At 50.4% G+C, this 14,517-nt stretch overlaps 1 protein-coding gene across 2 annotated transcripts; it reads left to right on the top strand.

Moving 5' to 3' along the window:
* Positions 1-1,084: 1,084 nt before the first annotated feature.
* Positions 1,085-6,702, top strand: CXXC1 (CXXC finger protein 1). Of its 2 annotated transcripts, XM_005907705.3 has the most exons (15): positions 1,086-1,315; positions 2,106-2,224; positions 2,327-2,427; positions 2,685-2,920; positions 3,010-3,195; positions 3,583-3,609; positions 3,686-3,931; positions 4,337-4,444; positions 4,568-4,752; positions 5,041-5,248; positions 5,331-5,441; positions 5,570-5,619; positions 5,734-5,830; positions 5,990-6,142; positions 6,282-6,702. In XM_005907705.3, the coding sequence occupies exons 1-15, from the start codon at positions 1,313-1,315 to the stop codon at positions 6,426-6,428; spliced, it is 1,977 nt and encodes a 658-aa protein (XP_005907767.2). In that variant the 5' UTR covers positions 1,086-1,312; the 3' UTR covers positions 6,429-6,702. The 2 variants fall into 2 exon arrangements, with proteins under 2 accessions (XP_070217778.1, XP_005907767.2); XM_070361677.1 differs by lacking the exon at positions 3,583-3,609 and having other exon boundaries at positions 1,085-1,315.
* Positions 6,703-14,517: the final 7,815 nt, after the last annotated feature.

The raw sequence follows: 14,517 nt of genomic DNA, 5'->3' as shown, positions 1-14,517 counted from the left end.
CTCGATGGACATGAGTTTGGGTGAACTCCGGGAGTTGGTGATGGACAGGGAGGCCTGGTGTGCTGCAATTCATGGGGTCGCAAAGAGTCGGACACACTGAGCCACTGAACTGAACTGAACTGATATAGCATCAGAACAAAGAACGTATTAATACATCAAACACAGCAAAGGTACATTCCTTCAAGGTTTCAACAGTGATGTGTAGTTACAAATTAGCAGACACATAGTGAGTGAGCATGACCTTGGCATGTGGGACAGGAACCTTATCCTCCAAGGAATACTGGCATTGGTGTCACAGGAATAATAAGGGACAGAATGAAGAGACAAAATAGGTGATTAAGTAGTTAATCCCCACTAGGGGATTCTAAGTAGAAAAATATGGGAAACTCCTGTAAGTTAATAATTACTAGAGAAAGCAGGTTTGCTTAACCACAAAAGGGAGGCATTTCTCCCTATCAGAAAGTGAGCATTCTTTAATCGCAGTGGTTAGAACAAATGTACAACGTGTACTTGACAGATCATAAATCAGGCTGTTCCAGTTTTACATAAAGTTTAGGCCAAATCAGATATAAGCCTGACTGGGCTTCCCCTGCCCCTAATAGGCAAAAATTACCTGTCAGAGGTAATGTTGGAGGCATAACGAAGGGAATGCTTTCCTTCCCAGCATAAGGCACACAGTATACGGACGTCCATTAGTAGACGCGGAAAGGAAAAACGACTGAATAGTGGAAAGAGCTACTCAATCCAGGTAGTGTTCCTAAAAGAGGGCCCCGTTCCCTATAGACATCTAGGCAGTACCAGCTACTGGCGCCAGAACCCAGCGGCAACATGGCGGCTCCCTCTCGGTGGCCGATTAGGACGCTGCCACCGAGCGTACGATTCCAAGATGGCGGCGTCAGCACGGAAGTCGTGCAGTAGGCGCGACCATATTGCCTAGCGTCCGTACAGGTAGTGACTGTACGGACTAGGCCGGCCAACAAGATGGCGGCGCCTTTGGTAAAGCTGAACTATAGGCGCTGCCATGTTTCCCGAGAACACTTGAGAGCACACGAGCTCGGCCGCCGTACGGTCTCAGTGGTCAAGATGGAGGCACCTCGGAGACGGTCAGAACTCTAGCCGGGCCACACCAACTTGTGTGTCGCGGAACAGACGCACTGGGCCTGCGCAGTAGAAGTACGGTGCCTGGGAGGCACCAGAAAAAGCGGAAGTGCTTGTGGGCGCGTTTGCAACGGCCGCGGACGCTGCCGAGTGGTCTGTGCAGGTTCGCGGGTCACTGGCGGGGTTCGCGAACGGGTGCGTCGGGAGCCGAGAGATGGTAAGTGCACGGTCCCAGGAGGGAGTCGGCGGTTAGAGGTCAGTGAGGTAGGAAATGGTGGAGTCCATTGGCAGGCTCGTGGGGGTCTGTGTTGATCCGTAACCAGGGACTGTGGGCAGAATGGGGGAGGGGGAGGGTCTGTTGTGAGCCTTAACCCGGGTCCCTGGGTAGAATGACGGGGGTCTGATGGTCCGAATTTTTACTCGTGGGGGAACCATCGGGGAGTTCTCTGATGAGCCATCATGGGGGTCTGTAATGGAAGTTTAGCGGGGATCCCTGATGGTAGTGCCTTGAGAGTCCCGATGGGGGATTCTTTGTGCAGAGTGATGGGGAGGTTTTCGAAGAGTTGTATTGGGACAGTCTGGAGGGAGCCGTGATGAGTCCGTATCAGGGATCCAGGGGGGCGGGGCCGCCGGTGAGGTTGATCACTCCGGAACCTGAAGGAGGGCACCGTGGTGGGAAGTCTGCCGAATGAATAAAGTGGTACCTATGAGAGCCTGTGATCGGGGGCCCGTGAAGAGCCATGACAGGGGCAAAATGTGGGGAGTGGCAGGATGTTTGCAGCGAGCCATTATATGAGTGGGTGCCTAATGATGGGGTGTCAGTGGGGTTAAGCCGATAAAGGAGGTGTCACGGGTGAGCGATGGGGAGTGGTCTACGGGGACTACGATGGAGAGATTTAATGAGGAGCCATGGTGGGAAGTCTGCATTGGGAGACTTGAGATGTGTGGTGAGCCGTGATGGGGGTGTACTAGTCGGATGAGGTGCCATGATGGGGTGGGTCCCACAGGAGGGCGACGCTTCAGATCCAGAGCCTCCAGACGCCGGGGAGGACAGCAAGTCCGAGAATGGGGAGAATGCGCCCATCTACTGCATCTGCCGCAAACCAGACATCAACTGCTTCATGATGTGAGCCCGGGAGAGGCGGGCGGGACTGACACCTGGCCAGGTGGGGTGAGGCCAGTGAGTCCCGCCCCTCACGTCTCCCATCACTCGCCCCATCCTCCACAGCGGGTGTGACAACTGCAATGAATGGTTTCACGGGGACTGCATCCGGATCACTGAGAAGATGGCCAAGGCCATCCGGGAGTGGTACTGTCGTGAGTGCCGAGGTGAGGGGCAGGCAGCTGGGGCTTCGAGGGAGGAAGAGGAGCCTTCATGGGAGGGTGGGTCATGGGGAGCAGTGGATGGGCGGCTGTGGGCAGAGTGACTGCGGGTCGGTGCCCTGTGAGCTGTGATAGAAGGGGCAGCTCTGCCCTGGTGTAGGGAGACAGAGCCGGTGGGTGGGCCAGAAGAGGAAGAAAGAGTTCCGGGGCCCCTCCAGGTCCCCCCATACCAACCCCCACTGGCCTTGCCCTCTGCCCCACAGAGAAGGACCCCAAGCTGGAAATCCGCTATCGGCATAAGAAGTCGCGGGAGCGAGACAGCTCCGAGCGAGACGGCAGTGAGCCCCGGGATGAGGGTGGAGGGCGCAAGAGGCCTGCCCCGGATCCGGACCTGCAGCGCAGGGCAGGGGCAGGGACAGGGGTTGGGGCCATGCTTGCTCGGGGATCTGCTTCGCCCCACAAATCCTCTCCACAGCCCCTGGTGGCCACGCCCAGCCAGGTGAGTGGCGGCGATGGCTGGGATTGGTGAGGGGCTCCCCTGGGAGGCCCTGCTTGGTCCCTGAGTTCTGTTCTGGGTCCCTCCGTCAGCATCACCAGCAGCAGCAGCAGCAGCAGCAGATCAAACGATCAGCCCGCATGTGTGGCGAGTGCGAGGCCTGCCGGCGCACGGAGGACTGTGGTCACTGTGACTTCTGCCGAGACATGAAGAAGTTTGGGGGCCCAAACAAGATCCGGCAGAAGTGCCGGCTCCGTCAGTGCCAGCTTCGGGCCCGGGTGAGCATGGGCAGAGTTGGGCGGGGTCAGGCGGGGGGCCAGCGTGTCCAGGAAGAGCCGCCGGAGGCTAGGCGGGGTGGGGTCTAACCGTATTCAGACAGGTGGCGAACGGCCTGGCCTGTCCAGATGAGCGGGGTGTGACCAGATGTGCCGGGCTAGCAGGGGAGCCCCCAGCTCCAGGTGGACAGGGTAGGGCCAGGCATTTCTAGGTGGTCGGGCCTGGCTGGGGCAGGGCTGAACGTGTCCTGGTGATGAGCTGTGGGCAGGCTGTTGTGTCTGGGGAGGTGAGGCAGGGCTGGTGGGTGGGGTCAGGCACTTGGCAGGGCGAGGGCAGGGCCCCCCTCCCTCCACCTGGGGCTGACCTGGGCCTTCCTCCTGCCGGCACAGGAATCGTACAAGTACTTCCCTTCCTCGGTGAGTCCAGCCCCCCAGGGCGGGCGGGGCATGCGGGCCGGGCGGTCAGGGCCAGTCCTGAGATTCTGCCCCGCAGCTCTCGCCGGTGACGCCCTCAGAGTCCCTGCCAAGGCCTCGCCGGCCCCTGCCCACCCAGCCACAGCCACAGCCATCGCAGAAGCTAGGGCGCCTCCGAGAGGATGAGGGGGCAGTGGCATCTGCGGCAGTCAAGGAGCCACCGGAGGCTACAGCGACACCCGAGCCACTCTCGGATGAGGACCTCCCACTGGACTCTGAACTGTACCAGGACTTCTGTGCAGGGGCCTTCGATGACCACAGCCTGGTGAGCGGGCAGAGTGTCCCATGGTGGAAGGGTCAGCCCAGTTGAGTTCAGTTCAGTCGCTCAGTCACATCTGACTCTTTGCGACCCCATGGACTGCAAAATGCCAGGCCTCCCTGTCCATGGCCAGCTCCCTGAGTTTACTCAAACTCATGTCCATCGAGTCGGTCATGCCATCCAACCATCTCATCCTCTGTCGTCCCCTTCTCCTCCTGCCTTCAATCTTTCCCAGCATCAGGGTCTTTTCAAACGAGTCAGTTCTTCGCATCAAGTAGAGGTTACAGAAGCAGAGAGTATCCGTAATGAGGAGAGAGGAGGCAGAGGGTATGGAAGGTTGATGTGGGGACTGAGTAGGTCGTGGGGAGGTCACCGGGAGCGCAGGACAATCAGTGTTTGCCTCACTGGCAGCCCTGGATGAGCGACACGGAGGAGTCCCAGTTCCTGGACCCAGCGCTGCGGAAGAGGGCGGTGAAAGTGAAGCACGTGAAGCGGCGGGAGAAGAAGTCTGAGAAGAAGGTGACAGGGTGGAGTGGGTGGGGGGAGGGAAAGGTCAGGGCCTGACGGGCTGGGGCGCCGGGGGTGTCAGGGGTCCCGGGACGACTTCAGCCCTGCCCTGACCCCACGCATGTCGTCCCACAGAAGGACGAAAGATACAAGCGCCATCGACAGAAGCAGAAGCACAAGGACAAATGGAAACACCCGGAGCGGGCTGACGCCAAGGACCCCGCGTCGCTGCCGCAGTGCCTGGGGCCTGGTTGCGTGCGCGCCGCCCAGCCCGGCTCCAAGTATTGCTCCGACGACTGCGGCATGAAGCTGGCGGCCAAGTGAGTCATTTTGGGGCAGTCGGGGAGGACACGGTAGGGCATGACCCCAGTCAGTCACGTGGCCACCGTTCAGTCAACCAAGCACCCACCTATGGCCACCGTTCAGTCAACCAAGCACCCACCTATCTGTCCACCTGCTCACGCACCCATCCTCCGTCTGCCCGTTCATTCACCTGGTTATGCACTCTTTCACCCTTGAGTCCCCTTCCATCCTTCATCGGAGCACCCCACTTACCCGCCTCCTTGCTGGCTTCCTCCCCTGCGCACCCAATCCCCACGTCCCTGCAGCCGCATCTACGAGATCCTCCCGCAGCGCATCCAGCAGTGGCAGCAGAGCCCGTGCATTGCTGAGGAGCACGGCAAGAAGCTGCTCGAGCGCATCCGCCGGGAGCAGCAGAGCGCGCGCACCCGCCTCCAGGAGATGGAGCGCCGCTTCCACGAGCTCGAGGCCATCATCCTGCGAGCCAAGCAGCAGGCGGTGCGCGAGGACGAGGAGGTGAGGGCCGCGGCCCCGGCAGCCCGGCGAGGGGCCGCGCGCCTGGCCCTGTCCAGCCTCATGGTCCCCTCCGCCCGCGCAGAGCAACGAGGGCGACAGTGACGACACGGACCTGCAGATCTTCTGCGTCTCCTGCGGGCACCCCATCAACCCACGCGTTGCCTTGCGCCACATGGAGCGCTGCTACGCCAAGGTCAGGGTGTCGGCCCGAGGGGGTGGACGGTGTGGGGACATCGCGGGGTCCGTGGGGGGCAGGTGGGCCGTCTGGCCAGGGCCCGCAGCGCACGCCCACAGTTCCCTCGTTTGTGCTCGCCCCTCCAGTACGAGAGCCAGACGTCCTTTGGGTCCATGTACCCCACCCGCATCGAGGGGTGAGTGTGGGCGCGTGCGGGGTGAGCGCGGGGTTACGGTGGGGTCAGTGGCTGCCGCAGGTGCGGGTGGGGGCGTTGCCGTCCTCTTCCACGTCCTCCGCTCCACACCCCCAGGGCCACACGGCTCTTCTGTGACGTCTACAACCCTCAGAGCAAGACGTACTGTAAGCGGCTCCAGGTGCTATGCCCCGAGCACTCACGGGACCCCAAAGTAAGGCTTTCCCATCCCCGCTCCCTTCCTCCGCCCATGTTTGCCCCTCTTTTCCCAGGCACCCCTTCCTTGCATTCCTCTCTTCCCTCTGCCCCCGCGGTTCCTTCCCACTCTCCTCCGAACTTGCAACTTCCCCCACCCACCCCGGCCTCCCTGCAGGTGCCAGCTGACGAGGTATGCGGGTGCCCCCTTGTAAGGGATGTTTTTGAGCTCACCGGTGACTTCTGCCGCCTGCCCAAGCGCCAGTGCAACCGGCACTACTGCTGGGAGAAGCTGCGGCGCGCCGAGGTGGACCTGGAGCGCGTGCGCGTGGTAGGTCCTGACTGCGCACTAGGCCCTGACCACGTGCTAGGCCCTGACCGCGGATGTGCGGATGCCAATGTGGATGCAGCCGGGGTAGGGTGGAGCGGGGCTCCAGAGCCGCTTCTTAAGGCTTCTGCTGCCCACGCAGTGGTACAAGCTGGACGAGCTCTTTGAGCAGGAGCGCAACGTTCGCACAGCCATGACCAACCGGGCGGGCTTACTGGCCCTGATGCTGCACCAAACCATCCAGCATGACCCGCTCACCACCGACCTGCGGTCAAACGCCGAGCGCTGAGCCCTGGCGGCCCACACGTCTATCTCCCTGCGCTGCGGGCGGGCCTGGCCCTGGACCCCTGTTTGTCTGGTCTGCCATTCATGTTTCTCCGACGGTCCCCGAGTCCCTGTGCCCATCCGTCCACCGTCTGACTGCCTGTCTGCCCTTACCAGAGGGCCTCGGAATTTCACGTCTCTCCGTTCTCTGTGCCTGGGTGGGACTGTGGAGTCTGCTCACCCGTGCCTCCCCGAACTCTGGTTTTCTTAATAAAATTTTGATGAAACAAAAAAGATAACTGTTGGTGGTCTCTGAACTTTTCAGTCGCAGATACGTTCCCACGGTCCTAGAGTAGAGGGGCACACCTGTGTTCCAGAGCGGCTGCAGTACAGGTGTAGACTGCACGTGGCTGCACGTATTCAGCTGGCGCCCATTCGGTGTTCTGCAGGCCCCATCTTGGGCGTGGGGATCTGGCTTGCTGATGAGAGTCCAGTGACCTCCACTGCCATCCTGTTATTGTGACACTAGGTGTTTGATCAGTACTCGTTCCATGAATGGCTGATTTATCATTCCTATGTGAACAGGAATCTTCTTACTCTTAGGCATATTCTCCAGACCAAACTTGTATTAAATGATGGACACAAGGCCTTCCTCTTCCCTGCAAACCCCTCTCTTGCGGTGCACATACACCAGGAGCGCCCTCCCCCACCCCCAATGTCAGGGCCAGTCAGCCCCAGGCACTGCCTTTCCAGGATGGATGCACCCTCGTGGGTTGCACGGACCTGGCCTTTTATCTGCAGAGCAGTACTGCCCTCTCCCCCGGTGGGAGAAAGAGCTGTGGCCATCAGGGGGCATGATTTTTCTGGGTGCTCCAGTGACTGTTTATGTTGGGAGGTGGGGTGGGGGGCGGTGGTGGCAGGGAGAGAGAGAGACACAATTGCTGTGGAGGAGATCTTAAGTTTTAAGGGAAGATAAGAAAATTTAAGCATAACATGCTGCCTGCCTGTATCGGGCCCTCCCTAGTGAGCAGTGTGTGCCTGCTTTATACATTAACCAGACCTCCCCAAAGGCAGCAATGTCTGCTCAACCATAAAGATCAATGTGTTTTCCCCTTCTTTTGATGCCAGCAATGTAATCCTTAGATTATAACTTTCTTCTTTCGTAATTTTGTAACCTGCGGCTGCTTCCTATGTGTAGATCTGGACTATGTATCTTTGGTGAACTTTATGTAAAATGTCAGTGTGTCATTTTGGTACATGATACATGATCAAATATATATATGACTGTGCCTTCGACTTCTGTGCCTTAGATCTTTCTGAAAGACTATTTCTAGGGTTGTAATTCTCAGGTTGGCTCAAAGAAAATCATCTATTTCTCCTTTAGATTGACTATTGATTAATTTTTCATCAATGTAAGTCTTCTTCTGTGCCTCTCATTAAAGTGGATATGGCTGACTATTAGGCAAAGAGGCTTGGAGTTAGCAGCAGTCATTTTAATAGGAGTGGCTGACACAGGGAAACATTTTATAGGCTACACATGTTATCAGTCATATTGATTTGTTGCACATTGTACGTGTACTTTTAGAAGTTGAATTAAAGCATGTAGTGATACATGCCATGAGTAGCTTGAAAGCTACTAAAAAGATAATAATACATAAAACGAAAACAATAATCATCTGTAAAACTGAGTGAAAAAAAATACCTAGCCCTGAAGGGAGCCAACTAAACAGATCATTAAAAGGATCTCTTTTTTTTCTTTCTTTTTTTAAAGTCTTATAACCATTTTGTCTTTTGGGAGCGTTATCTAGGATCATCTATACTTGTGCCGAGGTATTGATATAAGTGCAGCAGGCAGGGTGAGCAATAGCACACTTCCTTATTTAGCCAGGAGGAAATGAAAGGTAGGGAATTCCCTGGTGGTCCAGTGGTTAGGACTCTGAGCTTCCAATACAGGGGCATGGGTTTGATCCCTGCTCTGGGAACTAAGGTCTTGAAAGCAGCATGGCCAAATAAACAAAGACATCAAAAATGAAAAGAAAATGGAAGGGAATTGTATTATCCAGTACAACTGAGTTAAGGAATTGAAGGATGTTATACTGTTTGCAGACTCTTTGGCTGTTTGGCCAATGGTGGCTGATAGATTTACAACTATATCTCTCTTTATTTATACTCCTGCCCTAGGGAGCAAGAGTCTCAGAAGACTTTGCTACCAGGTATCTTGGTATACTGATAACATGGGTCTCTTGATTCCTTAAGGGAGAGAGAAATGCAGTCCAGCTGTCACTTTTATATAGACATAACATCCCAATAAGCACAGACCTTATAACTGCCAGCTCTTAAGATATTTATGTGCCATTCATGGACAGGCCTGTCAATTCCAATGCCACATGTGAAGACAAAACCTGAGGGAGCTAAAGTCATCCTCCCAAGAGAGCTCTCACTGATGGATTCATCAATTGGAAATTCTGCTAACATGGCTTTAAACCATGGGTCACTTTTCTTGCAGGCTTTCCAAGAGCCATCTGTATGGTACTGGACATAGGGAATTGCTATCACAAGTTACTTGCTTTTTCTCTTCAAGACATTTGTTAAGTAAGGGATGGAGTAAAAGGGTCCTAGGCTAAGTCATGTTCAATCTCTAAGGGCCAAGGATAGTATCAGATAGAGGATGGACACATTGATAGGCTGGGGAATTTGAACCTGAAAGGTTAAGCCAGAGGGAGATGGATCCAAGTCAGTGATAACATTAGGAATATCTGAAAGTTCAGTGACAGGAATTATGAGGGGCCTGTGTCAGTCTTGTATTGACTGAGGAGTTAGATGACAAATCCGACAATCGGTTAAATGACCCCCAATATCTATACTCTGTGACAACTTGACTAAAGAATTTTCTTTCCATCCTAAACACTGGGGCAAAAGGATAGCTAGAGGTAAAACAATAACAGTGTTGACAGAGAGACAGACAGCTGGTAAACAGTTCAATTAAACTAGTAGGATGAGCCCAACAGGGCTGGTCTGGACTCTTGGGTTAGCTGTCTGCTGCTGTTAGTGACGTCTCAATCCAGCTTGTCTTAGACAAAGACAAGGTGTCAGAAATAAGAATCACAGTCCATGTAGGAGCAGAAGCCCTTTTAAAAAAATGAGAGATAGGAACCCAGGGTTTACTCCTTTCAGCTTTACAACACAGATGTTATTTAATAACACCTGATAGGGCCCTTTCCAAAGCAGCAGCAGTGAATCTTGTGTTTGATACCTTTTCCAATAGACAAAATCTCCAGGGTACAACCCATGATCCAAAAGGTCTTCATCTTCTAGGAGCTCATTGTGAAAGGAATTAGCTACCAGCTTTTCATTTGGGGCTTCCCTGGTGGTTCAGAGGGTAAAACATCTGCCTGCAATGGGGGAGACCTGGGTTTGATCCCTGAGTTGGGAAGATCCCCTGGAGAAGGAAATGACAACCCACTCCCGTATTCTTGCCTGGAAAATCCCATGGACAGAGAAGCCTGGTAGGCTACAGTCCATGGGGTCGCAAAGAGTTGGACACGACTGGGCGACTTCACTTTCTTTCACTTTTCATTTTCCTTAAGTGCCTTAAGAAGTCCCTGACATTCCTTAAAAAACTGGAAATAGAACTGCCATATGACCCAGAAATCCCACTACTGGGCATACACACCAAGGAAACCAGAATTGAAAGAGACACGTGTACTGCATTGTTCATTGCAGCACTGTTTACAATAGCTAGCACATGGAAGCAACCTAGATGTCCATTAGCAGATGAATGGATAAGAAAGTTGTGGTACATATACACAATAGAATATTACTCAGCTATTAAAAAGAACACATTTGAATCAGTTCTAATGAAGTGGATGAAACTGGAGCCTATTATACAGACTGAAGTAAGTCAGAAAGAAAAACACCAATATAGCATATTAACACATATATATGGAATTTAGAAAGATGGTAACGACAACCCTGTATGCAAGACAGCAAAAGAGACACAGATATAAAGAATAGACTTTTGGATTCTGTGGGAGAAGGTGAAGGTGGGATGATTTGAGAGAATAGCATTAAAATATGTATAATATCATATGTGAAACAGATGACCAGTCCAAGGTTGATGCATGAAACAGGACACTCAAAGCCGGTGCACTGGAACAACTCAGAGGGATGGGATGGGGAGGGAGGTGGGAGGGGGCTTCAGGATGGGAGACACATGTACACCCATGGCTGATTCATGTCAATGTATGGCAAAACCACCACAATATTGTAAAGTAATTAGCTTCCAATTAAATTATTATTTTTTTTTTTTAAAGATAATGTTACAGAAAGTAAAACTGAAAAGTTAAGTCAAGTACCAACAGTTTTTTAAAAAAATCACTGGGCAATATATCTAATGATCCAGGAGCTCATCCAAAAATAAAATCCATAAGCAATCTTTAATCATTTCAGAGAAGATGACATCTGTTAGGTAGATGTTATTTGTGACCGACACAGGACATGCACTTTAGAGAAGTAAGAAGCATCATTGTGAGAATTTGCAATAATTTTACCATACATCATACTGAAATACAAAATAGAGAAAAATTCCTGATAGAAGATAATTGAGGTGACTGAACAGAATTCTAGCTTTCACTGATGGAATAGTGGAATTATTACACTAAAATAACAATGTAGGAATGAAAGATGTATGAATCCAATACAATAAAAAGCCACTATAATCATCAAAAAAAAAGAAGTCCCTGACAACAGTGCAGCATATCATCACCCTTACGCAGTATTGATTTGTACATGCCTTCGTCTGGTGCATAGGCCGTCCAGTGGTTATTTCAAAAAGAGACAGTTGATGCTTAGCAAAATGGCAATCCAGTCCAGTGGTTTTCCCTGGGAAATCCCATGGACAGAGGAGTCTGGTGGGCTACAGAAGAGTCGATCGCGGCTTACCATCTAAACAACAACAACAAAAGGAGTGGACCTAAGACAGAAGCACCAACGGGAGAGCGTTTGGCCGTGAAAGGTTAAAAGCCCCTGAGAGTTTTGTCAGTTGCATTTTGATAGTGCTGTTGGTTCTTTCTTTCCATCCTTAAGATCAGGAGTGATAAGGGCTTTGAAAATGCTGCACTGTTAGCTAAATGTCACAAATTAATTCAATTATTTGTCCAGTAAAGTGAGTCCCTATATAACTGGATCACTATATAACTTGAAAGTGATTCCCCAAACAGGAATTATTCTTTCCAACAGTGATTTACCTGCTGCTATAGCCCTTGGTCTCCTGCAGGGAAAGTTTCGACCCAGTGTGAAAACATACAGATCATCACCAAGATATATTTATATCCTTGAGATATAAATGGCCATACTTCAAAGGGTCCCTTAGGAAGAGGAATGTGACGTTCTGACCCATGTAGTGGTTTTCTGGGATTATATTTAGGGCATAGAGTACAGCGAGTACATACTTTACAAGTCTTCGTGGCCGAAAGTTTCCAAAATGGTTGTTTTCCCCATGAAACTGCCTCTCAGTTGCCCAATGAATTAAAGAAAATGCATGCTGCAGTAATGGCCATTGTACTCTTACAAGCACTATCAGGGTTTTTTTAAAATCAGGTCCAAACCATATCTGTGTGATGGGGTAAAAAATTTCCCCTGTTTTGTTGCCAGATCTGTTTATCTTCTTTAGTGGTGATTTCTTAAGCCTGTGGAAGAAACTGTCCCTGGGTTAGCAGGGTTCACAGAGGGCAGTGGACATTCTCAAAGCTGAAGAGGAGGAATTTTTAAAGTTGTCCGTTTGCAGCGTCAGCAGGCTGATTTCCGTTAGCTTCCTTAGTGTCAGATTTGGGATGTCCCAGTGTTTTAATAATTGCCAACTGTTTTAGTAGCTGTGTAGCATTTAATAACTGCAACCTGTTTTTATAGGCTGTCTGGAAGAGGTTCAGTCCAGTTCAGTCACTCAGTCGTGTCCAACTCTTTGCGACCCCATGAATCGCAGCACGCCAGGCCTCCCCGTCCATCACCAACTCCCGGAGTTCACCCAGACTCACGTCCATCGAGTCAGTGATGCCATCCAGCCATCTCATCCTCTGTCGTCCCCTTCTCCTCCTGCCCCCAATCCCTCCCAGCATCAGAGTCTTTTCCAATGAGTCAACTCTTCACATGAGGTGGCCAAAGTACTGGAGTTTCAGCTTTAGCACCATTCCCTCCAAAGAAATCCCAGGGCTGATCCCCTTCATTTCCATAGCATCCAATGTTGTGTGCCACTCCAAAGGCATAACAACAGCCAATATATATATATATATATTTTTTACTATCTGGGTTTTAGCTAGTTGACAAGCTTGGGTTAAGGCAATTAATTCCTATTGCTGTGCCGACTTTGTTGCTGGTAAATAAGAGCTTTCAATTATGTTCACTGTGTATGTCATTGCATATCCAGTTCACTAATGTCCCTGTTCATCCCTTAAGTAGAGTCCTTCTGTAAACCAAATTAAATCAACATTATCAATAGGAATTTCTTGTAAGTCATACCTGGAACAAGAATTTAGTCTGTTGATAAAATGCAGTCGGAATTTCCCTGGTGGTCTAGTGGTTAAGAATCCAACATGCAACGCGGGGGACACGGGTTCCATCCCTGGTTGCGGAACTAAGATCCCACATGCCCTGGGGCGATTAAACCCCTGCACCACAACTATTGAAGCCCACATGTTCTGGAGCCCATGCGTTGCAACTGGAGAGTCCATGCACTGCAAGGAAAGAGCCACATATCACAACAAAGATTCTGTGTGCTGCAACCAAGACCTGATGCAGCCAAATAAATAAATAAAACATTTAAAAGAAAGAAGGAAAGAAAATGCAGTCATGGTTGTTTTCTTCCTGTGGTGCTGAAAGCAAGGTTGCAGGATTAAGACTATTACATTGTAGTTCATGCCCATCCAGGGACACTTAAAAAAAAAAAGATTGTTACATTGAACAAAGGTAATATTAGGTACAGAAAGCAACAATAGTTAATAAGAAGCTAGTTAGCTTACAGAACAATGCTGACTGTCCTGAGAGCTTAGAGAAGACTCCGTTGAGTGTGGGACATAAACAAAGGAGACCTCATTATTTCTTCAATAATCTTATATAACAAAGCCTTTGCTGAAATAACCTTCATGCAAAGTAGAAGTCCTTTTCCTACCAAATCTGATTGCTGACTCTAGTATCCTATGGGTCAATGCTGATCACCACGTTTGTGAGTAATACACCTAAAACAGTTCCTTTTCTTCAAGTACAAAGAGATCAAGGCAAGTTATAATGAGTGCAACCCGAAGCCTGTGTCTGAGTTAAGATGGATTTTAAAGTATTCATGGTCTCTTTTCCTTTCAGCACCCATTCAATCAGATCAGGCTGGTTGGGCTTAAGTGATGCATACGAAGGTTGCGAAGCAAGTGGAAAATTAGGTACCTAATTGCTACAATATTCAGTCAGACTCAGAAAGCCTCTCAATTATTTCTTTGGGGAATTAAGCAAGCTAAAATCCTGTTAGTTATTTTGGAGTTGATTAATAGTCTTTCCTTAGATATTAAGTGGCCCAAAGTTTTCAATAAGTGGACACATTAGAGTTTATTTTTAGACAACTTTTGTCCCTTAGAAGCTAGCTGTGGTAACAGATATGGTGTCTTTTTTTTAATATAAATTTATTTTAATTGGAGGTTAATTACTTTACAATATTGTATTGGTTGTTTTGAGGATACAATTCAGTTTTAGAACATTAAAACAAATCATCTACACATTAAATTCAAGTGGAGCCACCAGGGAAGCCTACATCAGCTTTAAGCATTTGAGTAAAGAAAGTGGGGCTCTCACTATAGCCCTGTGGCATGACTGTTTAGGTACATTGATGATTGCCCCATGTGAAGGCAAAAAGATATTGACTATTCTTCTCCACTGCTCAAAATTCTCCAAGGCAGGCTTCAGCAATATGTGAACCATGAACTTCCAGATGTTCAAGCTGAATTTAGAAAAGGCAGAGGAACCAGAGATCAAATTGCCAACATCCGCTGGATCATCGAAAAAGCAAGAAAGTCCCAGAAAAACATCTATTTCTGCTTTATTGACTACGCCAAAGCCTTTGACTGTATGGATCACAA

The sequence above is a fragment of the Bos mutus genome, chromosome 24, assembly GCF_027580195.1.
Source record: "Bos mutus isolate GX-2022 chromosome 24, NWIPB_WYAK_1.1, whole genome shotgun sequence".
In the NCBI taxonomy this organism is placed as follows: domain Eukaryota; kingdom Metazoa; phylum Chordata; class Mammalia; order Artiodactyla; family Bovidae; genus Bos; species Bos mutus.
Note: the sequence above shows the minus strand (reverse complement) of the source record. Positions and strands in the feature narration are given on the sequence as shown.